General features: G+C 56.9%; 1 protein-coding gene across 2 annotated transcripts in view; it reads right to left on the bottom strand.

The window, feature by feature from the left end:
• The window catches only part of NEK6 (NIMA related kinase 6), an 85,547-nt gene that overhangs the window by 11,153 nt on the left and 50,956 nt on the right, over positions 1 to 23,438 (bottom strand). For both annotated transcript variants that reach the window (XM_022578768.3, XM_089913735.1), the window contains exons 3-8: positions 21,367 to 21,507; positions 19,845 to 19,907; positions 16,677 to 16,787; positions 12,153 to 12,261; positions 11,001 to 11,108; positions 264 to 358 (exon numbers count right to left, since the gene is read on the bottom strand). In XM_022578768.3, coding sequence (XP_022434476.1) covers positions 264 to 358; positions 11,001 to 11,108; positions 12,153 to 12,261; positions 16,677 to 16,787; positions 19,845 to 19,907; positions 21,367 to 21,507 — 627 coding nt within the window. The remainder of the gene's footprint in view (positions 1 to 263; positions 359 to 11,000; positions 11,109 to 12,152; positions 12,262 to 16,676; positions 16,788 to 19,844; positions 19,908 to 21,366; positions 21,508 to 23,438) is intronic.

Raw genomic sequence — 23,438 nt, 5'->3', positions numbered from 1 at the left:
CTTCCATCAGCAAGCAGACACTGGACTCTCCGTCTGGTTCTAGTTCATCTCCCTTCCCAGATCTGAGCATCCCAAGGGTGAGTGGCACCTAGCCTGCAAGTGACCGCCCCTCTAACCTCTTCCAGCCTGACGCTGCTAATCAGGCAGACGTTGGACCGAGTGGGGTGAAGGACAGGACCCAGATGGTACCAGGCCTGCCTCAGCTGGGTGCCCACCATGCACGCCCCCACCAAATGCCACTGAGCTGCAGGCCAGACACTCACCTCGTACAGCAAACAGCCCAGAGACCAGATGTCAGACTTGAAGTTGTAGCCGTTCTCATGGATCCTCTCTGGTGACATGTAGTATGGTGTCCCCACTGAAACACAGCAAAAGGATGGGTGCTTATCCTCTGTGCAGGGGCAGCACAGGAGGGAGAGGTGGGGAGGGTGAGGGCTGGGGAGAGGCCTGGCCTCAGCCTCACCAGGATCCTGGGCAGCCCCCTTGCCCTCTCTTCCTGTCCCCTCCTCTGTCAAATGAGAGGGCTGGGACAGACTGGAAGTTCCCACGCTGGCAGGGCCCTAAAAGCCCCTGGAGGTAGGGACCCACCCAGACCTGACAATCGGCCTGGGGGCTGAGTGGCTCAAGACTGGTGTTTCTGCCAACTGCCCGGGGGGAGTGGGACACAGTGGCCAGGGTCTGGGAAGCAACGGACCAAAATATCCTCTAAGGTGACTGTTTGAATCCCAGAAGAGTCCAGATAAGGCTCTCAACAGTGAAAACAACCACTGTGAATGTGAACCAACCACAGTGTGTGTGTTAGCCCATTTTACAGATGGGGAAAACGAGGCTCCGAAAAGTGGCAGGACTGAGGTTCAAACACAGATCTTCAGGCTCCAGAAACTGAACTCTTAGCCACCACCCTTGGCTACTAGCACCAATCAGCATGTCCAGACTTGGGGTTGCCTGAGATTTCTTAGCCAGAATAGAAAAGATACTAACCATTAAAGAAAAGATTGATTAACTGGACTTCATTAAAATTAGGAACTTCAGTTCACCAAAAAACCATTCAGAGAGTTAAAAGGCAAGCCACAGAGTGGGAGAAAGTCGTCTCAAAACATATACCCAACAATGGCCTCATATACAGAATATATTTTAAAACTTCTATAAATCAATATACAAAAGACAAACGTCCCCCTCCCTCAAATTAGCAAAAGACTTGAAGGGGTATTTCACAAACGAGAATATCCAAATGGCCAATAAGCACAGGAAACGATATTGTGTTTCTCATTACTCATCAGGGCAAAGCAAATTAATAGCACAATGAGGTACTACCTACCACCTACCCACCTGAATGGTTAAAGTTAAAAAGACTGAGATAAACCAAGGTGGTGATGTGCGGAGCAACTGGAACCCTCATGCACTGCTGACGGGGCCATAAAATGGCACGATCACTTTGGAAAACCGTTTGGCAGCATCTACTACAGCTGAACACTGCCTACACTATAACCCAGCAATTCCACTCCTAGGTACACGCCCAAGAGAAATGAGTGCTCTGTCCATCAAGAGACAGGATCAAGAACGTGCAGAGTAGCTTTATTCATAATAGCTGGAAACTGGAAACAAATGGTAATCACCAGTAGAAGAGATAAACTGATTATGTGGTCTGTTCACACAATGGAATACTAAACAGCAACGAACAAGAGCAAATCTCAGGTATGCGCCACAAAATGGATCAACTGCACAGACGCAATGTTGAGGGAAAGTAGCCAGGCACAAAAGAGCACCCACTATTTGATTCCATTTTTATCAAAAACAGGAAAAATTACTTTCTGGGGGAAGTGATCAGGAAAGGGCTTGAGAGAGCTTTACTGTATGCATATCATGTCTTAATTAAAAAGCAGAGGAGTCACACTTGAATATCTGGAGCTGGGCAAAGATGGGAGGATTTCCTGACAGGTGGTGATCTCCCCATCACCAGAGGCGTGCAAGCTGCAGCACAGGGGCTGAATTGGCATGGCCGAGGAGGGGCCCAGGAATCTGGATTTGTAACCACAGATTTGTAACCTGAGATTCTGATATCAGTCCATTTGGAGGATGACTGTTCTGGAGGCTTTAGGACCAGATTTTAAAGGTTGCTACACAGAGGACATTTTCACTGGCCTGGAGTCACCATGTGAATGTGACAGTGGCTGCTGCTGTTTTGGCCAGAGTCTGTGAAGGGAGCTGGAGTCCAGTGTGGCAGAGGCTGAGCCTGAGATGTGGGCTGATGACCCTAGGAAGGAGGGATGTCCAGCACCACATGTGGGAACACAGGGGACCCTGGGAGGGGAAGAGGCCTTTTGATGAGCTAGACTAGGAAAGTGACGGGTGCCCCAAACCAGGGGCCCAGACTTCAGGCTGTCATGGGCCAAAGATGTTTCAGAGCAACTTATGTTTGCCAAGTAAAAGTGTTTAAATAAAACACAAAATCCCAACTACCATTTCGTGTCACTACTATTCAGTTTAACACTGGAACAAGTATTTGGGTTGGCCAAAAAGTTTGTTTGGGTTTTTCCATAAGATCTTAACAGAAAACCCAAACGAACTTTTTGGCCAACCCAAATAGAGACTCCATCTCAAGATCAAGGACAGTACTTCCCATTGAAAAAGTTTAGCTGTTTGAAAACTGTATCATCTTGCTTTTCTCATCTCATTGGAGATGGGTGAGAAATTCTATCATGCCTGACTTGTAGAGGCTGCGAACAGTGTTGGAAACCCACGCTCCTGGCATGAGCACGCTGGCGGCAGGACCTTGTTACCAAAGTGTCCCAGTGCCCTGCCCAGGACTGGGTCATAGCAGGCACCTTCTAAGCATATACTCACTGAATCGATGAACCCATCTGCATGTTATCAGATAGTATGTAGCAGGGTTAACACTTTTTTTCTTGTAGTCTAACACACTATTTACTTAACTGATGTCTGCCCAAGAGGGACTACCTGATTAGTGCTTTATCAGGGTACCAAGCATCCTTTGATGGCAATAATCCCAGGAGAGCAGACATCACTTAAATACATGTTCTGCGAACTGTGTCATCCTATATGCATACTTAATGGCTGAAATCAGGGGGCTAATTGCTATTCAGCAGAAAGAGCTGTCAGTCAACACATGAACCCATGTGGGATTCTATAAGCAAACTGTGACTTCCAGTAGCAACCCCTTGTATATTTCAGCCACAAGGGAGCAAAATGAAAATGAACGGGCAAGTGTGAAATGGATGACTTGTCATAGCCAAACCACAGGATGAAATCCAAACAGTTCTCACTTAACAGCGGGAACCTCAGACCAAACTATAAGTGTTTCTAGCACTCAGGGTGCTGTGGGGGGACATGCCTATGAGGTGAGAACAGTCTCCTGCAGAGAACAACCACAGGGGGCTGATGGGGTGCAGAGACAGCAGGGGAGGGGCAGAGGTCAGAGGCCCTGTCCTCAGTGAGGGACAGCAGTGCCCACCGTCTGGCTGCACCACATCCTTAAGACCCCTGGCCAACCCCTGCCCCCGACCCGGCCAGGCTGGGAGTGTGGGCTGGCCCTGACACCTCTCACCACCCTCAGTCTTATCCTCTGCTCATTCTAGATGAGTGGCCAGGCTTTGGTCTAGGGCTGCCTTGGCCAGGCCCATCCAAAAATGAAGTCTCTGAGCAGCTGTTCCCCCTGCTCCAACCCCGGCCTGCCCTCCAGTTCACCTCTGTGCCTCTGCCTCCTGGTGAGTTCCTCAAGGTCAAGTTAAACTGCCCCCTCCCCTGGCCACAGAGAGCTAGCTGCTTGGTGAGGTCTGGACATTTGGTTTGTTCCCCTGTCCCTCTGCTGGGCCTCCAGATCCCTGCCTCAGCCCTGCTTGGGGTAAAAGCCTGGGGGCACCGGGGGAGAAAGGTCGGGGGCTTCACCACCCCTTCCCACCACTCCCCACCCCAACCTTCTACCTCTTCATTGCTCCTTCTGCTTGTACCCCAGTTTCCACTGGTGTTAAGGGGGGAAAGGCAAACGCCCAAATGTGATTTGTACTTTCTTCAAAGATGCCACTGCTGCATACGCCATTCCATCCATCATCCATCCATCCATCTGTCTGTCCATCCATCCGTCCACCCACCCATCTGTATTCAATGTTAACTGCGCATTGACGCTGTGCTGGGCCCTCCCAGGAGTGGGTCCATCAGGAGGTGGTGAGTTGCCTGGCCCAGCAAGTGTCCAGAAGGAGCCAGGAAAGACTGGACCGATCAGTGGCTGCAGCCAAATCACCTGGAAGAAGTTGTCAAAAACCTGAACCCCCAGCCCAACCCCAGGCCTGTGGAACCAGAACCTCCAGTGCTGGGACTTGGACACCTGCATCTCCCACAAGCTCCCAGAGTGTCTGATACGTGTTACAACCTGAGAGGGGCTGTGCAAAGCCTCCCAGACCTGCCCTCCTTTCAGATGCGCAGGAACATCCGTGGAACAAATGAATTCATGAAGCATTAACTGAGGGAAGTTTGGCCGGCCACTGGGTCCTCAGGTTCCTGCCTCTGGGCAGCTTCTCTTGTCCCCTGACCCCAGGGGAGGGGCTGCTCCCCCTTGGTCTGTGCTCTGCCTCATCAGAGGGGTTCTCAACTTGTGCTAGAGGCACACAAAGCTGCAGGGGGCGGACACAGCGCCTCGTCCTGTTCTGCCAGCTTTTCCCGGGAATAAGCCTGTAAAACCCCTGTAAAAAATGCTCAAACATTATAAAGGATAATGCACAACCTGCGTGAGTTTTAAAGATAAAAATGAGAGACTTCAAAGAAGTTCCAAGCTTGCAGCGGGCCCTGGAGGATGTGACCCTGAACCCCGGGGGAGCGGTGATTCTGGGGAAGAGAGGTAGAAGCTGGCACAGGGAGGAGCCTCCACAGACAGTGGCCCTGAAGGTCCGGCTCCCTGTCCTGCCCTAGGGGTGGGGTGGGGGGTGCCCCTGTGGGCCTTTCCAGCCGGCAAAGCAGCAGCGGAGATACTCAGACGCAGATACTCAGAAATCTGAGATACCCACGGAGATACTCAGATGCAGAGCGAACACAGCCAGGGTCTCAAATCCCCTTCCAGCATCTCCCCGTCAGACCTGCAGGCTCCCAGCCCCGCCCCCAGCCTCCCCTCTGGGAATGGAGCTCTGCATATGAAAGAGGAGCCTAACAAACCCTGACCTTCCCTGCGTCTTCACCTGGAACTCCCAGATTTCAAACCGGGCAGATATCAGAGGAGAACGCGGGACCTCAAAGCAGAGGCTGATTAAAGGGCCCCGCTTCCCAAGATGCGCCACTCCTGTCAAAACAAACTCTGCCGTGTTTTGAAATGCTCACGGTGTTTGAAACATGTTCATTAGGTACGAAAAAGGCAAAGATTTCACATGAAGGGGAGGCTGCATCTGTGGGCTGCACTTCTTCCCCGAATATGGTTTTGAAAATGGCTGGGAAACGGGGTGTGGGTGCTGACATGCATCCGCTGGGCGGGCCGGGAGGCCTGGGCACCATCCTGACGGCAAAGGAGCTGCACCCTAGCCAGGTCTGAACCCACTGCAACCACGGGTGGGCAGAGAACTGAACGGCTGTCTCAGCCTCGTCTCCCCATCGGTGGAACACGGGGTGAACTCATGGTCCTCGGGGTCCTCTCTGCCACACTTCGGAGCCTCGGTCTCCCTCTCTGGAAAATGGGGATAGTTCAACCTCCTGGCACACAGACATGCAGGCAGAAGGGCTCTGGGAAGGCTCTGCTGCTACCACAGACCCCGGGGGGTGGAGCTGGGGGCGGTGAGGGGAGTGGACTGAGGAAAGGAGGGCTGGGGGTGGCCAAGGGGGCAGAACAAAGGAGCAGGTGAGGACCAGATTCCTCCTCTGTGCTGCACGAGACCCCGGCCTATGAAACTCCCTCCCCGCTGCCCCCAACATCAATCAGGCCTCACATCTTGAGGGGGCTCCCCTCCCATCTGGCCCTCTGGCCGCTGCCCGAGCAGCTCCGCCTCACCTGGACGACTGGTGGCTTAGCCTCCCGCTGTCCTGCCCCTTCCCACACGTCCTACACCCCAAGGCAGGGGCCATGTCCCTGCCCCTAAGGCCGACTGGCTCATCCCTCAAGAGAGAAAAGCCGGGTCCTCAGCCTGGCATTCGACTCCAGACTCCAAACTCTCCCCACTCCCCCCAACGCTGGATCTCTGGGCAGCAACACACACACATACACGCACACGCACACCCACACCCCTACAGGCTCACCTGTGCCGCCACTTGTCATCAAGTTCTCCTTAAATTAATTACCAGCTGACCCCATGCCAGGCTACACTGGGCCCTCTGGAGAAGCAGCGATGTTGAGAAAACACTGCACTTTTATCAGCGTTGACTTGATTCCAGACTGTTATATCTGCCTATTTTTAGTTCCCACATGGAACATCTCTAACAGAGATGAGTCAGGTAGCACGATTCTACGCAGGACCCTGTGTTTTCCAGGTATCAGGGGCTCATCCAAGGTGGCTCAGGGAGCCTCGGACGGAAACCCTGGTGTGGCCATGCCTTGCCCACCACGTGGCTCTGGCTGGAGCACCACTTACCTGGCATCACAAAGGTGCTCGCCTCACTGCACCTGGAATTCCTCCCCTGGTAACCGGCTGTGATGATTCCCACCCCCAGGGCGGCTGGAGCACTAAACAAGACACCACCTGGGACATGGTTATTAGAACAGTGCCTCCCCCCCAGGCTGTAAGCTCCAGCGGGCAGGGGCCTCCCGGGTGAGCGGCCCAAACCTCTGAGTGAGTGAATGAACAAGCTGGGGTTTGCATCCTAGGCCCGGGTCGATTCCTCATTGGCCGTCCCCTTGAGCCCTTCCCTTCCCTCCCTGCCACCAGCTCATCTCGTTCTAACGGTTTGTGTCCCTGAAAATGCCAGGGATGCGGCAGACAAGCCAGGAGCCACTCACCAGCCACACGTGATCTCCCCCCCGCCAGGTGTCAGCGCTAAGAACCTGGGCTCCACCTGCCGAAGCAGGTTTTCTGGGCCAGTTGTTCCCAGGTGTCCTGGGCTGCCAGGACGAAGCAGGAGGTCTCCAGGGACACATCTGCATGACGCTCTGAGCCCACACTGATGGGGCCCCCGGGGCTCCTGGCCGTGGGCACACTCACGGGGGCGCTGTCGTGACAGGAGAGGCTCAATCCTCCTTCCCTGTGGCCCAGGACAAGCCCCAGGTCCCACACGGCCCACAGCTATGAGGCTGGGTGGGCTTCCCCGCAGGGCGCTGTCAGTGTTCCCCAGCCAGAGAGCTCACTGGGTCCCAAGCCCACTTCCCGGCTGGTGCCGTGGAGAGCTGCTGACCCCCCAAGGGCTCCAGTCCCTGCCTGCCCAGGGACCACAGGGATGTGGTAGCACCTCTCTGAGCCTCAGTTCCGTCATCTGTCAAATGAAGGTATAAGCCTTATGGGGATAACGTTTTAAGAAGCAACATGTTTTTCAAACATCCTTTAAGCCTTGTCTTCTTTGTTAACCCACCTCCTTGGCAAGTTCAGTGACTACAGAAAACGGAAGTAAAGAGCAGCCCTGGGATGGGGTGAGGCAGCTCCAGGTCCCCAGTGGACCCCGGGCTCCTCATGCACAGCCGAGTCACGGAGCCCAGCACTGTGCCTGCACACAGTGGGCCCGCAGGAGACGGTTCCGCCTGCCCTCACCCAACACCACCCTGGGACTGTCGGTCTCCCCACCAGTCTGGGGGCCCCCTGAGAGCAGGGAAGGCTGCATCCTCTCATGTCCCCATAACCTCACGTCTCAGGCCCAGCCCAGGGCCAGGGCGTTCGGCTCGGGGACGTGAGAAGGAGGGATTTATGCCCCACGGCCAGGCCGGGGCTCAGCGGCCTGGGAAAGCCAGCATGCCCTGACCGCAGGTACCTGACAGGGGTTGCCCCCAACCAGACCTGTTCCCCCATCCCCCCGAGAGGCAGTGTGGCGCCCTGCACCGGCCTGGGTGTGAGCCTGCCTTACCTCCCACCCCTGATCCCAGCCCGAGGCTGCCCTGTCTTGTCTGCGGAGTGGGAAGGGCCTTGCTCTCCCAGCCCCACAATTTGTCTTGCAGCTGCTGCCAATGCTTGGAGCGAGACTCTTGCTTGTAGCTTGTGAGCTGTGTGTAGGCAAATCTTTCATTTTTCTTTCATTATGCCGGCATGTACTGTCACTTAATTTTTATGTATGCAATCCTTCCTGACAAATATGGTCTACTGCCTGGTAATTCGTCTGACGCTCATTCTGTTCTGCGCTCTAATTACGGCTCCTATTCCTGACACCGAAGCAGCCGCTCTGCCACCGCTGGGTACCGCACCTGTCAGCCCGGCCATGGCATGACTAATGCCCTTTCATGCCAGCCTCGTGTTAGCAAATACAGAGGCGGGGAGGGGGCTGGGGGAGGAGGAGGCAGGGGGAGATGGGATGTGCATAAGCCCTGACGTGGGTCAGCAGCCTCCGGAGACAAGGTGGCTGCCGGGGCAACATGGCTGCCACCAGGGCATCCCCACATAGTAGGTGCGCAGAGATGCAATGGATGCATAATTCCTACCCACGCACAGGGTCTGGAGGAGCCTCCGCCCCCCAAGTCCTTCCCGCGTCACGACGCAACTGCAGTTAGTTCAATCTCCTGCATCACCAAACGTGTGCACAAGACTTAGCTGTGTGCAGAGCCTCACTATGGAAAGGGGCTCTTTCTCCTGTGTCTTGGAGACCTCAGGCCCTGGGCTTTGGCTCTGCACTGATGCCGTCATGGGGCCTGGTCCTCGGTTCTCGGTTCTGGCAGCAGGGCCATGCCGAGCCCATGCTTCTCAGCTCGGTGGGCAAACGGCCCCAGGAGGGCTCCTTCCACCCACCACGCAGCCTGTCAGCCACTCAGAGGCCTCGGGAAGAGCCAGGCTTTCCCGGGCGGCCTTTTCCCAAGTTCCAATTCCTTCTCATTAATATAATAAGTGCACCAGTCCAAGTCAATAAACTCACACTGTCGGACGAGCCCGAATTCCTGCCCGTTCCTAATGATGTGATCCTAACCAGCTCTGACGAGTGCCGCAGTCTCTTCCCCAGCGGGACGGAGGAGGGCTGGGGCCTGACTGACAGGGGACGGGAGACAGTGGCTTTAACTCTGCTCTTTGACAGTTCCCCTTGAATTTCTGGCCTTTTTGAAGCTCTTAAACCAGAGGGGTAAACGGTCCCAAACTGACAAGACACACTGATTTTCCCAAAGAGAAGGGTCTGAGGGGAGCGGGAAAGACAGTTTCCTCCCAGGAAGGGGGGGGGGTGGTGGCTGAGTTCCCGAGGGAGATCCTTCCAGGACCCCTGAGCCTGGTCCCCTGGAAGAAGCATGGGCCCTGCACCGGGAGGCCTGCATTTGGGTCCTGGCTCTGCTGCCACACGACTCAGAAGAATCACTCAAGTTCCTTGGGTTTTAGATTCCTCGTCAGCACAAAGGAAGGATCCCACAGACCCTCACATCTATTTGAGGCATGAATGAAGTGTCACGAACTCACGGGTTGGCGGGTCCTTGAACATCCTTTCATTCTGACCTAACGGAAGAGCCATGACACGCCAGCTGCTAAGGAGGCCGGGCCAGGGGTCCTCCGGGGTCAGGTGGGGACGAGGGTTCCAAAACGACGCGCACACACACACACACACACACACACACACACACACACGTTCCCAGCTGGGAGCTGCTGATCTCTAAGTTAGCATGTTTCTCCAGATTGTGTGCTACAGGACCTGTATGAACAGTGACAGTTTCCACCAGGAAAGCGTGTCTTCCAGAAAGCACCTCCGCCGTCACCAGAAGACGCTGTGTGTCTCCCGGCATGCCGCAGGCTCTCGGGGACAGGGAGACACGAGATGTACTGGCTGGGCCGTGGAGTGCGGGGCAGATGAGGGCAGAACAGAGTGGTTTTCAAGGGGCCAGGCCTGTGGACGCGGCAGCGCATGGGGAGGTGAGCCTCAGGCACCGTTCCCTCAAACGCCACCCCAAAGAGCCAGGAATTGCTCAGGGAAAGGGGAGGTGCCCCTACACCCCTCCCCATCATGAAACGTTCCCCTATGGCCCTGGTCATAGCACATAGGGTACCCTACTTCTGTGTTCCACTGGGGACTCTGCTGGTTTCTAATTAAATGTCATTCTAATTAAACGTAAAATTCTCCACGGGTCCAAGTTTTGCATTCACTCACGTATCCGGATTCCGAAGCTGGGCAGTGCTTAATGTGACCCAAAACACACATGTGACCTCCAAGTCTCCACTGGCGTCCAGCCCTCAGCGCTCTGGCACTCCTGGGGTGGTGCCTACCCACTGAGCTTAGCATTCAAGGCCCCGCCCACCTTCCTTGCCACCCACGGTCCCTCGACCCTGATCACCTCATCCCTTCCCCCATGCCCCGCCAGCTCCTATTCACTCCCCACAGCTCAGCTAGAAAGTCACCTCTACCGGGTGAGCACTTGGCCCCCACAGCTTTGAAACTGTCTATTTAAAAGCCCAAAACGGGAACAGCTCAAACGTCCCCCAGCAGGAGGAACAGCCCGCGTAGGTGAATGAAGTGTTGAGAACTCACGGGTTGGCAGGTCCTTGAACATCCTTTCATTCTGACCTAACACAAGAACCACGACGCACCAGCTGCTAAGGAGGCCGGGCCAGGGGTCCTCTGGGGTCAGATGGGGACGAGGGTTTCAAAACAACCAGACGCACACACTCACACATGATGGGATACCACGCAGCAACGAGAAAGACGGAGTGGCTGCCAGTGCGACCATAGAGCCACATCTCCCCACCCCCTAGAGCGTGAGCACGGGAGGATGCAGGGGAGCCCCATCCTGGGCTCCTCGGGGCCTTGGTTTACTCCCCTCTGGTCACTGTTCTGAAGAAGAATGTCTGGGGTACAACAAGGCATTTTGCTGCGCTAACCAACCAAAGGCACCATGGGGACAGGGTCCGCATCTTCCCATGTCATCCAGGACCCTGCAGGGGGTTGGGCGTGGACAGGCCCCTTACCTAGGGAGTGGGCCGCGGTGGTCTCGGAGCTGAAGAAGCGGCCCAGGCCGAGGTCACCAAGCTTCACGATGCCTGTGGCTGTAATGAACACGTTGGCAGGCTTGATGTCTGCAGGGGAAGGACAGGGGTTGGCGTGGGATCAGAGGTGGAGATGGCCGGGGAGGGGCAGGACGGAGGAGGCGGCCTGGGGGTGGGTGGAGGGGAGGGCCCTTCAGGTGATGGGGGCTTAGCCGCCAGTCCTGCTCCCTCAGGGCGAGGCCCCAGCCCTGCCTCTGCCCAGCTGTGGACCTTGAGAAACGTAGCCTCAGTTTCCTCATCTGTGAAATGGGTCTAACTTCACTACGTCACAGGGCTGCTGTGAGGTCTAGGAGGGCAGGGATTTTTGCGCTCCTTTCCTCTTCTAGAGCAGGCACTCTGAGAAAATTTGTGTAACAGATGAAGAAGGCGCTCAGGGAGGTAACCTGTGCTGTTCCCCAGTGACTAGGGCAATGCCTTGCACACGGCAGACACTGATAAATGCAGGTGGAATGAATGTATGGAGGAATCAGTGAAGTCATCTACGTGACTCCTTCCAGCAGGCTCCTTCCTCACAGTTCAGGATGATGTCAACTTTCAGAAACACTTACCTCCTCTGCCCAGCCAACTCCTACTAAGACTTCAAAGCCCATATTAAAGTTCCCCTTTCCAGGATGCTTTCCTTGCCCTCCCAGGCAGAGCTGGTGGCAATACTGGAACTGGCCATGAACCGGTCACCTCCCTCCCAGTCTCTCCACCCAACCCTTGCTGCAGCCCCCTCTGTGCTGGCTCCAGGCTGGTGTTGGGGGCTGGAGAGTATGTGCCGAGCATGGTCCCTGTCCTTAGGGTCCATGTAACTACATGGTATTTGGTGCTCCCACCATGGGGGGCCCCTGACAGGGGCAAGAGCCACAAGGCACGGGTGTACATTCGAGCCTGGGGCCTCACACGCCCATTCTTTGACCCCATAAGGACAAGCGAGATGCTGGACACCCACGGGATGGGGAATAATACAAAGTGGTCCAACTTCCACATGGCTGTCCCTTAAGAAGCCCGGAGCCGAGGGGAAAGCTGCGTCCTGGGGTCCAGCCTCCCTGCTGGCTCTGGGCCCCGAGGCCCCAGCGGGCCAGCACGTACCTCGGTGCATCACCCGGCGGGAGTGCATGTGTTCCACGGCGCTGCACAGCTGTACGAAGTACTTCCACACTGTCCTCTCAGGAATGAGCCGCTTCTGCTTCTTGAAATACTGCAGTGGGGGAGACAGACACATGGGCAGGCCTGGGTGATGGGCCGAGAGGAAGGGCAGCTGTAGGGTACTGGCCCTGTCCTATTCCCAGCGGTCATTTGTCCGCCGCCAGCACCAGCATTGGGCTCCCTAAGGGCAGGGCAGACCTTACCCAAAGCGGATGTCCTGGACGGCTTTGCTGAAGGAATGCCTGGACCACATTTTTTTCTTTTTTTAAAAAAAATATTTATTTATTTAGGCTGTGCCGGGTCTTAGTTGTGGCACGCAGAATCTTCGTTGCGGCATGCATGTGGGATCTAGTTTCCTGACCAAGGATTGAACCTGAGCCCCCTGCATTGGGAGCGCGGAGTCTTACCCACTGGACCACCAGGGAAGTCCCCCCGGACCACATTTTGAAGGCTACTCTCAATCACCCTTTCCCTGGAATCTCCTGGACACGCATCCATCTCCTCCCACTGCCCGACAGGGAGTTCCTTGCAGGAGTGACTGGTGTGGACTCTCTGCCCTGGCCCTGGTCTAGCCCAGGATGGGGGCACCCAAGACATGCTTGGTGGTTAAATCACAGCTCCCCTCCTTGGAGCCAGCAAACCCCAGCACACATAACCATTAACAAGCATGGCAAGAACCTCAAGGAAGTGGGCTTGACATTCTCAAATGGACCCCCTCAGTTTCGACAGGCAAAACCTACTTTGTTGCCTGGAAAATCATACATAATGCTCCAGAAAAAAAACAAACCAAAAAACCAAAAGCCACCCGGGCTGCACTGAGGGAGCTGTAAGTAACCAAAGGTCCTGGAAGAAGTAAACTGGGAACATGCCCTCGTCCACTGTCCAGATCAGCATCCCTCTGGGGGATCTCCTGTGAGCCAGGCCTGTGTGGGGTCGGGGGGCACGACTCACACACCGGTACCTTGGAACCAGGTTTTTGTTCCCTTCAGAGCAACCATCTTTTTCCAAAGCAGCCAGGGGAGAAGCCTTGGCCCCTTTGTCAGGGCAGCCGAGCTGGCACAGGGAAGATGGGGACCCAGGACACACTCCCAGCCTGGGATGGGGCATGGGGTAGAAGGTGGGACCCGAGCTAACCTCTGCTAGGCACATGTCACATGCAGTGTCTGTGCTGGGCCCCACACAGGGATGACTGCACCCATCTCACAGATGAGGAAACTGAGGGCCACATGGGAGCTAGTAAGGGGCAGAGTCACAACAGCTCAACCCCAGGCCTTCCACTCAGGAAACCCAAGTTCTTAACACACTTCTAAGGATACCAGTAACCACCTGATGAAGGATCAAGATCAGAGAGGTTCAGGAACTTGCCAAGGGTCACCCAGCAGGGGCGGCAGAGCTGGGATTGGATGTGGGCACCTCCAACATTGGGACAGTCACAGCGGAAAGCCCCTGGCCTGGCACTACAGCCCCAAGAGGCTCCATTCTCGGAGGAGGCCTCATGTGTGATCTGCCCCAGGCTCCTGGCACGGACCCCCCAGCACAGGACCCCTATCCTTCCCGGGCCACCCCAGACCTCCGCGGTGGGCCGGGCGGGGTTGTTATTTATGCCATGATGTTAGCTTATCCTCATTAGAGCATTTAAGTGGGGATGTGCACGGCTGTGAGCCGTGACTTTCTAAATGTCACGTCCTATTGGTGTGTGTGACATTTAGCAGGAAGGCGCAGAGTCTCTGGTGGGTTCTGGGGTGGCAGCAGCTCCCGGCTTCACCATCCACCGTAAATAATGCCGGCACCATGGCCCTGGTGGTGTTGCTTGGCCCCTGAGGCTGGGGGCCCTAGGGACTCAGGGTCTGCTGGCCAGTGGCCTCCCAGGCCAGACCTTGGTATGGCCCCAGACTGAGCCCTGGCAAGGCCCCTGTTCCCCTCAAAATCCAGAGGTGGCTAGAGAGTGGGAAAGGCCAGAGAAACCGAGCTGCTATCAGGCCCCAGGCACTGTGCTGGGTGCATTACAGACAGGGAAACTGAGGCACAGGGACCGGTCCAAGGTCATCCAGCAGGTGTATCTGACTCTGGGCCCAGGGTCTTTCTACTGCCCTGCCCTGCCTGTCCCACCTGCTGGGGACAGCACCCAGCCAGGCTCTGCAGGTGAAGGGCCACAGCAGGGGGAACAGGCTCAGGGAGGGGCAGGGCAGGGTGAGGGGCCCCGTGACCGAGGGAGGGGAGGTGCCAGGCCAGGTGAGGAGAAGGACTCCCGGGACAGGAGGGCCTGAGGCGCCCGGCCACTCCCCCAGAAACCCAGGGGGTGAGTGACCGACTTGAACCCTGACTAGGGTTGGCTCCAGGGAAGCCTGGGAAGGGGCACGTGGTGAAGGGAAGGCACCCCACCCCAGGCCAGGCACAAAGGGTGCTGGACACCCACGGGCCTCCCTCCTGTCTCTCCTGGCTGGAAGAAGCTTGCATCCGGGTCTGCAGCTCCCACACGGCCGTCCCCTGTGAGGCCCCTGGGACAGGGGTGGAAACTGAGGTTCAGGGAGGGGAGGGATTTGTAATTTGCCCAGCACTCCCTACCCCACTGTCTGACTCCAGCCCCACTCCATGGACTGAGAGGCTGTGAGGGGGTCTGGGGTCCACTGGGGCTGACAGGGTGCAGCACCCTCACCACAGGCCATATTCCAGGGTATTTCCTCCCGCTGTTCTCCCCCCAGCACCGCCCCTCCCTCCACTGGGCATCCAGTCCTTCTTCCAGGACACAAAGCTGATCATGTTTACTCTGCACCACGAGTCTCAGGAAGCTTCTTGCTGACCTCGGGGCAAGGTTCCAAATCCTAAGCCTGCACATGAGGCCCTGGTTGGTCTGACCACCCTCCGCCTCACGCTCTCCACCCCTCCCCTTGCCCAGTGCTCTCCTGGACCAAAGTACTTTGTGGACCCCTGGGTTTCCATCCCTCTGGGCTCTGGCACAAGCTGTTCTGCCTCTGGGCTGCGGGTATCCCCTCATGGGTCTCTGCTCATGTGTCACCTCCTCCAGGAAGCCTTCCCTGACTCCCACAGACCCTGAACTTGGCTTGTTCATGGCAGCTCATGACTGCTCGTTCACAGCCCTGCCCTCCCGTTAGAAGGTGAGCTCCCTGAGGGCACTGCCCCGCCAGCAGCATCCCTAGGTCTCAGCATGGGGGTGGGCACATGGTGGATGCTGGATGCATGCGTGTTCTGTGAGAGAATGGCACGGGAAGGAGAAACAAAGTGGGGCGGGGGTGGGGGGGGGAGAGGAAGAAGTAAGACGTGATATAGCACATCTGTTTCCACCAGGGATCTGTGTGGAGATTAACATCCCTGCAAATGCATTAATATGTCAACGAAAATATAAAAACAGGTGATAACAGCTCAAGTAATGCCGCTTCCCAGAGACGCCTGTATTCCTAGGAGCCAAATTTCAGAAGAGCAGGCGCCGGGCAATTAACTGCTCAATCCCCAGTGCCTGGTGGGAAAGGCAGAGGATCCATGTCTGGCCCCATTTGCAAGTGTGGCTGAGAGCAGGGTGTGGGCTTGAGCGTGGCCCAGCCTGGCTCACGGACAGACTGGGCTCCGGGGAGGGAGGCGATGCAACCCCACAACAGCGCTCTGTGGATGAGGGTCTAGCCAGCAGGGGAGTGAGAACCTTGAGGAAGGAGCAATGAGTGAAGCTGAGAGCCCAGGCCCGGGGGTCCCATTTAGAGGCTGTGCTGCCTCAAGCAGGTTACTAAACCTCTCTGAGCTTCGCTATCTAAGGACGATGTGGACTTGGTGAGTGATGCATGTGCTCAGCAGGGCTGTGGCCCACAGTAGGTGCCCATCAGTGGAGTCGTGATGGTCCCCGAGTGCAGACTCAGGCGGACCTGGTCCTGGGCCCAAGGAGGTGGGGCAAGGGGGGGCGGGGCAGTTTGGGGACTGCTTGTGGGACTTGGCAAGTTGCCCAACCTCTCCGAGACCCCCAGCCTCAGCCATTATATGGGAAGGAAGATGCCTCTCCAGGGCTGGAGGGGCCTCAGGAAGGTCACCTGGGGGATGATGTCCACTGGAGGGCCCTAGGCCAGGAAGTAGAGACCTGGGCCAGAGGTACCGGTCTGTCCCCACGTGTGGGATCCTCAGGCAAGTCTTTCAGCCTCTCTGGGCTCAGTTCTCCCTTCTATAAAATGAGCCAGTTGGCCCCAACAGACACTTTCCCAGATTCCATGAGCTGGGGTCCGACCTCCATGGGGCTCTGTCCCCATCCTTCTGCAAGGCAGAAGTGGCCCACGAGCCACTGCCCATAGCTGGCCTTCTCCCAGCAAGTGCGGGTGGGACCCGAGAGGGGCCACCACAGCTGAGGCCTGTGAGCATCGGCAAGGGGGGCTGAGCGTCCCGCAGCGGCCACCTCTGCCTGAGGCCAGGGCAGTGAGGAACCCGGTCGGAGGAGGGGCCCCCGACCCGGCCCCCACCGGGCGCCCTCACCTTGATCATCTGTGAGAGGTCGCCCGCGTCTGCCAGCTCCAGCACAATGTTCAGCTCGCTGTCCTCAATGAACGAGTCCAAATACTTGATGATGTTTGGATGGTTCAGTTGCTGTCCGAAGGGAGAAAAAGAGGGAGTAGGGAGCCCCTGAGAGGCGGTACAGCTGGAGAGGTGCGGTATCTGGGGGGAAAGCCCTGCGCTTGGGAGTCAGGCAGACCTGGGTGACACTGGGAAAGCCATTTTGCATCCCCGAGCCTCAGTTTCCTCCTCTGCAGAATGGACATAATGTTTTGGAGAGAAGTTGTGAAGATTACAGGGGCTGATACCCTTGAAATGTCTGACATGGTGACTGCACAAAGCTAAGACTCACTAGACACTGTGGAAATGACCCCCCTCTTCACCACCCAGGCCCCTCTAGGGCGGGGCCAGACCCCCACTGCTCCGTCGCTGCACTCCGCAGAGCACTTAGAAGTGTCCGTCTCCTTCCTTCTTCCTTCCCACTTCCTCAATTTCTGACCCACTTTTTTTCTTTTAATTAATTAATTAATTAATTTTTGGCTGTGCTGGGTCTTCGTTTCTGTGCAAGGGCTTTCTCTCTAGTTGTGGCGAGCGGGGGCCACTCTTCATCGTGGTGCGTGGGTCTCTCACTATCGCAGCCTCTCTTGTTGTGGAGCACAGGCTCCAGACGCGCAGGCTCAGTAGTTGTGGCTCACGGGCCCAGTTGCTCCCCGGCATGTGGGATCCTCCCAGACCAGGGCTCGAACCCGTGTCCCCTGCATTAGCAGGCAGATTCTCAACCACTGTGCCACCAGGGAAGCCCCTGACCCACTCTTTGTGAAATCTTGGGGAAAAAAATCATTCCTGGTGTGAGAGCTGCCCTGAGTGCGGTGCTCAGTGCCAGAGCCCTGCCTCTGGCCCGATCACCATCGCCCGTGTGTTCTCCAGACAGGACAGCACCCCACTGACTGGAAGTCAGCCCCTGGCTGGCTAACAGGAGACCCTGGCAACTGCTTATAACCGAAACTGTCTACACCAAAATGATTCCAGGATCTGGGGAAGGCACAGGGGACGCAAATATTCTGCCACAGTATGGTCGCCTGCCCACAGGGGCTCCCCTCCAGAGGCCACTTGAAAGCACATTTTCCCAAAGGCCCAGAAGGTTGCTGGGCAAGGGACGTGCATCTATGCTGCATGCCGCCCTGCACCCAGTCTTGGATTCTGAAATGAGGGGAACGTCGGCAGACATCACACAGCCACACATCCGCCTCTTGTTCTCTCCCTAAGCCAGCCCTGGAGGCTCCTACAGGGCTCGCCTTCCTGCCCCATGCCTGGCAGCTTCTCAATGGTCCTGGCATGAACGGTATGAACGATGTTGCCCAGTGGCCCCTCCGAGAACTGTGTTTCCCTCTGTTTTGTAGGAAACACCTCGTGCCCTGGAACATCCTGTTGACTTCCACGGGCAGGCCGGGGAGGTGGGTCAAGTTCTGGAAAGGGGCTGGCCTTGGGGCAGAGGTTATAACCATGGCAACGAGGGCTGCCTCTGACCGGACGCTACACTGAGTCCTTCCAATGCATCTTCTCACTAATTCCACCAACACCTCTGAAGACACAGCACTGCTGTCAATCACCCCCTTTGACAAATGAGGAAACTGAGGCCCCAAGTGGTCAGTAGCCTGCCCACAGCCCCACAGCTAGTGAGCAAGGGGTGGGTCTGCCTCGGAAGCCCACGGCCGACCGCACTTGGTGGCACTGCAGCCTGGGGGAGGGTCAGAACGCCCTCCCCCAGAAAGGCCGGGTTCAGGCCACCTGGGGCGGCCTCACCGAAGGGGCTGTGGTCACACACTTCTGCGCCCAGGAACCGAACAGCCTGGCTCAGTGTGCACAAGCATACAGCTCCTCACTCGTGTGAGTAGTACACGTTCTTGGCCACAAGTGGGAAGACAGGAGAGGGTGATCATGACAGCTGTTCCGCAGGGCTGGGTAATCAGTTCCCAGCATCACAAGCAGGTCCCGAATTTGACCGTTTCGTAAAACTTTAAAAATGTTATCTGAAGGGTATTTTTGGACCTGTGATAGCTACAAGCCTCCCGCCTCCAGCCTTGCCCCCAGGACCCATCGTGGCCAGGGGCCACCCCAGCGAGCGCTCACAACTCCCATCTGGCCACGGCCCCTTGCTCGCAGCCACTACAGGGCCCCCCCTCTTGTTCCCATGTTCAAGTCTCACATCCTGAGTGTGGCATTCAAGGCCACTACAACCTGCCCCCTCCTTCCACACTGAACCTTAAGCCTGGGGAGTAGGGCGCGATCCCCAGGAGAGAGCAGCCCTTAGACCAGGCTTGTCTAGTCCAGAAAGTTCTGTCATCTCTGACTCTCAGGAGGCCAGTGGGGAAGCCAGCGGGGAGGGGGAAAGGAACGACTACAGACACCACCAACATCCCTCGCCTTAGATGGGCCCCTGCACGTCTGTCCTTCACACGACCCTGTCCAGTCAGCCCAGCTCTGGCTGAACCAAGGACTTCCGCCCACAGAGGAGCGGGCATACCAGCTACCCCCTGGGGAGACCCATCCCCAACTGTGCCTCCTCCTTGTGGGAGACCTAGCAAGAGCCCAACAGGCTGACAACTCAGGGGCCCTGGGCCCCTCCAGCAGCCGGAACCCAGGGCCATGTGCTTGGCTGTTCATTCTACCCAGTGCCCCAGGCTGGCTTTGCTGAGTCTCCCCAACAGAGAGCATCTCCTGGTGGGAGTAAGAGGATGGGAGAGAAGAAAAGAGAACACACTGTGGCTGAACTTTCAGATGTGCGTGTCACCACGTGGAAATACAAGAATACGAGACTGAGAGGAAAGACAGGATGAGACAGAGAGGGAGACAGAGACAGACAAACTGAAGTTCAACCCAACGCCCACCCTTGCTCCTTCCCCAGTAGCCTGGTCCACGGGCCGCCACATCCAGGATCCACGTGGGACAAGGACAGCCAGTCCGGGGGCAGCATGAGGACTGGGCAGAGGTGAGGCGGGGTCCCTGCTAGGCCACAAGAAAACAAACAAGCTGCTGTCCCCCGCAGGTATGTTGTTTCTGAATCTAACGGGCTGAGGGCTGTGATAGACATGATGCGGCCCAGACTGGCCCAAGGAAGTGAGGGACCCCCGCTCAGCCCAGGGCACTCACCTTCAGGAGGCCGATCTCCTTGACACAGTCCTGCCGGGCCTTGGCGTCCATCATCTCAAATATCTTGGGTGAGAGGAAACAGAGAAAGAGAAAGAGTGGTTAAACAGAGAAAGAGTGCCCCAGAGGGGGCACGAGGCCCAGGACCCCAGTCCGGGTTCTCCCACCTCCTCGCCGAGGGAACCCTGTAAGGACAACAGTTCGTATTACTGGGTGCCCACCACGTGCCAGGTACTGTGCTGACCAATTTCCACCAAATCATCAGGGCAACTCCCATGAGGCAGGAGTTACTGTTGCCGACTTACAGAGGAGGAGACTGAGGTCCAGAGAAGTCCAGTGACTTGCTGAGGTCGTACACTGGTAAGTGGCAGGAAACATGCTTGGAGCCTCAGTCTTCACGTCTGTAAATGGGGCCAACAGCCTGACCTCACAGGACCGTCATGTGGACTGAGTAAGAAGAGGGGGTACAGCATGCGCCCCCTGACCCCCAGCCCCCCTAGTGTTCACTGTGTGGGTCCTCCCAGCATCTTCTAACTCACAGGAACAAACAGGAGGGCGACACTGCAGCAGCCCCACCACAGAACCCATCCTGGAACTAAAAACCAACACCAAGAGAACCCAGGTAAGCCCTTCCTTGGCAGACAAAGAGCAGAACACAGGCCTTTTCTGAACCGAGGAGCCCGTCTCTCCTCCGGCCACCAGAGGCCTCACGTGCAGCTCACAGGTCAACAAGGAGGCAATCACGCTGGCTGGCTCCAGGCGGGAGGTCTTCGTCTTGTCTCCCCACCTCGTGACTGTGTCTCAGCTACCTTCTCTCTCCTGGGCTTCCTCTGCCCGGGCTGTTAATCTCATTCTTTAAGGTAAATGAGCAAATAGAGGGGCCCTGGAAGCTCTGCTGGAGGATTCAAGACCGTTCCTGCAGCAAAGCAGCGTTCAGACGGGCTCAGTGGCTCTCATGGAAAAGCTTCCTGCCTGGGCTTTGCTGCCTAAAGCCCATCTGTCCGACCCCACTCCTCCGTTCAGGAGGGACTCAGAGGTTGGGCAGGGCACTCAAGCCCAGAGCTGACCACAAGCGTCAGTGGCCGCAGATCTGAGTCTCAGCTCCCTCCATCCCTGGTGAGTTATCCACGTGTCTGCAGTTTTCCACCTCTGGGAGGATGATAATCCCTACCCACAGGGGTGCTGTCAAAGTTCCGTGAGCTCCAGCATGATCCAGTATACAGCAGGTGCTCAGCACATGCTCATTCTTTTCCTTTATGGCTTACAGTGAGCTTCCACAAAGACAAGTCGCCCTGATTCTCCCACAACCCCGTGAGTGAGATGCGTACTAGTTTCCCTCATTTACAGAGGAAGGGGGAGGGGGAGGGGAAGGGAGGGAGAGAGGGAGGGAGACAGGGAGGGAGAGAGGGAGGGAGACAGGGAGGGAGAGAGGGAAGGGAAGAGATGGGACTAGACCAGAGCTACAGTGTTCGGACACAAGCCACTCCTGCCATGTGGTCTTGACCCCGTGGGGCTGTTGGCTCACCTGCACCTTCTTCAGAGCCACTGTCTTCCTGTCCAGCAGGCAGGTGGCCTTGTACACCTCGCTGAACTGCCCGCGGCCGATCTTCTTCTCAATCTGGAAGTCAGCCAGCGAGCAGCGAAAAGACAGGGCGTTCGGGTGCCTCTGGAGGGGAGGGACAGAGGGCATCGGTGACCAGCCAGGCAGAGCGGAGGGCCAGGAGCCGTGGGGGGGGGGCGGGGGGCTGCTGCCCCTTCCTGAGCCCCAGCAGTGCCCCTACAAGGTGAAGGAGGGACCCTGGTTGCCAATCCCACTATCAGAGCCCCCCTCGCCCCCTGGCGCTCTCCACAACAGCTCCATTCGATGCCAAGGACCCCACTCTGCAGATGTGATCTCTTCCACAGCATTTATCACCAGCCCTCAGTATGTGATCACTTTTTCCTTTGCTCATTTCTGTCTCCGCCCCCTGAAGGCTGGCTCTGTGGGCCAGCGCCTTGCCTGCCTTTGTCACTCCTGAATCCTTTCTGTCCCGGTGGAGACGGGCAGCAGAGTAGGTGCAATAAATGTCTAAGGAAGCAACTCACCGAAGTCACACAACCACGGGGAGGCCCTGTGGGCCCTCCATGTGCAACCTCAACCCTAACCCTGCAAGTCATCCTAAAAGCGGCAACTTCCCTTCCCGGGGTAGCCAGTCCTATCACAGAGACGAGAACACGAAGGTTAAACTTGCAGCCTGACGCTCTGAGCCCATTTTTTGGATACACTGCCTCCTTTATGGCAACGTGAAGAATCTGGAGACTTCGTGATGATGCTCCAGGGGCCAGCATTGAAAGCCATGATTAAGCTGTAGGACCTGCCCAGGGATGGAGCCAACAGGTGAGGCAGCAGTGGCCAGGTACCTCCCCCCCCCCGCCCCCGCCGACACACACACAAACACACATGCAAAGGTACTCTCGGGAAGAGGAGAGGAGGGGAACGCTGGGCCCTGGGAGGGGAAGTGGGGGAGAGAATGCCCCACGTCAGCCTGGCGGGATGCGCCCTCCCTCCTGCTACTCTCAGGCGGGGGATCACTGACACTGGGGACCCTCCCCAGCTGGATGGTGGCATGAAGAAAGGGTCTCTGTTGTTGCCAGATGACTTCCATATAGTAGGTGTGCAGAAATGTGTGCAGGATTCAGTCTGGGGAGCAGGGGTGGGGCAAGGAACCCTGAAAGCCCCACTGCAGCAAGAATAAGCCGCTGAATTTTCTGAAGTGAAAAATGTCTCTTCCAGACTTGGGCCAGATCATCTGAGAGTGTGGAAGATCAAGTATTTCACTGGGCTGTGTTCTGGAATTCTCCCTACTAGGAATGCCAACGATAGACCAGTAGGCCCTGGAAGAGCCTTGGGAACCCTGACAGTGGAGCCAATCAGCCTGGGTCGCTGGCTGGTGACCTTGGCGGTTACACAAGCCACCCTGTGCCTCGGTCTCCTCGTCTATAAGGGAGAAGTAGGGTGGCCGTGAGGGTCCCATGAGATCGCTGAGCCCTGCACACAGTAGGTGCTTAGTGGTTGCAGTCATGTTACTGGCAGGCGTGGGGAGGGCAGGAGTGAGGAAGCCAGGGGGGCCCCGAGCAACATACCCACCGCCTCTGCACCGGTCGAGGCTCAGCCGTGGGCCAAGGAGACCCTAACGGGCACCCTCTTGCCAGGAGTGAGAAGTGGAACTCAGCCTCGCAGCCCGCAATCCCGCTGCCTCCTTCCCTCAGCAAGATGACAGCTGGGCCCACCCCGACTCTGAAGTCTCCAGGACTCCAGAGATTTGAAGATGCTCCACCCGGGGACCCGAGCGGGAGGGAGGGCTGGCGGAGGAAGAAGACGATGCTCTTACCAGCACCTGCTGGTCTCTGTCAGGTAAGTTCTTTAGTCACAGCAACTGACCTACCTATACACTGCGTGTCCACCTAAGACGGGCAAGCATGCATTTACTGAGCACGGACTACATGCCAGGCACCGTGCAGAATGCTTCCCAGGACCCTGTGAGCGGACATCATCGCAATCTCCATTTCAAGGAAACCGAGCGGAGGCTCGGAGGGGAGGCTCCAGACCCCACCACG

Source organism: Delphinapterus leucas, chromosome 6, assembly GCF_059928025.1.
Source record: "Delphinapterus leucas isolate spDelLeu-1000000601 "Yukka" chromosome 6, BTC_Dleu_Yukka2, whole genome shotgun sequence".
Classification (NCBI taxonomy): Eukaryota; Metazoa; Chordata; class Mammalia; order Artiodactyla; family Monodontidae; genus Delphinapterus; species Delphinapterus leucas.
Note: the sequence above shows the minus strand (reverse complement) of the source record. Positions and strands in the feature narration are given on the sequence as shown.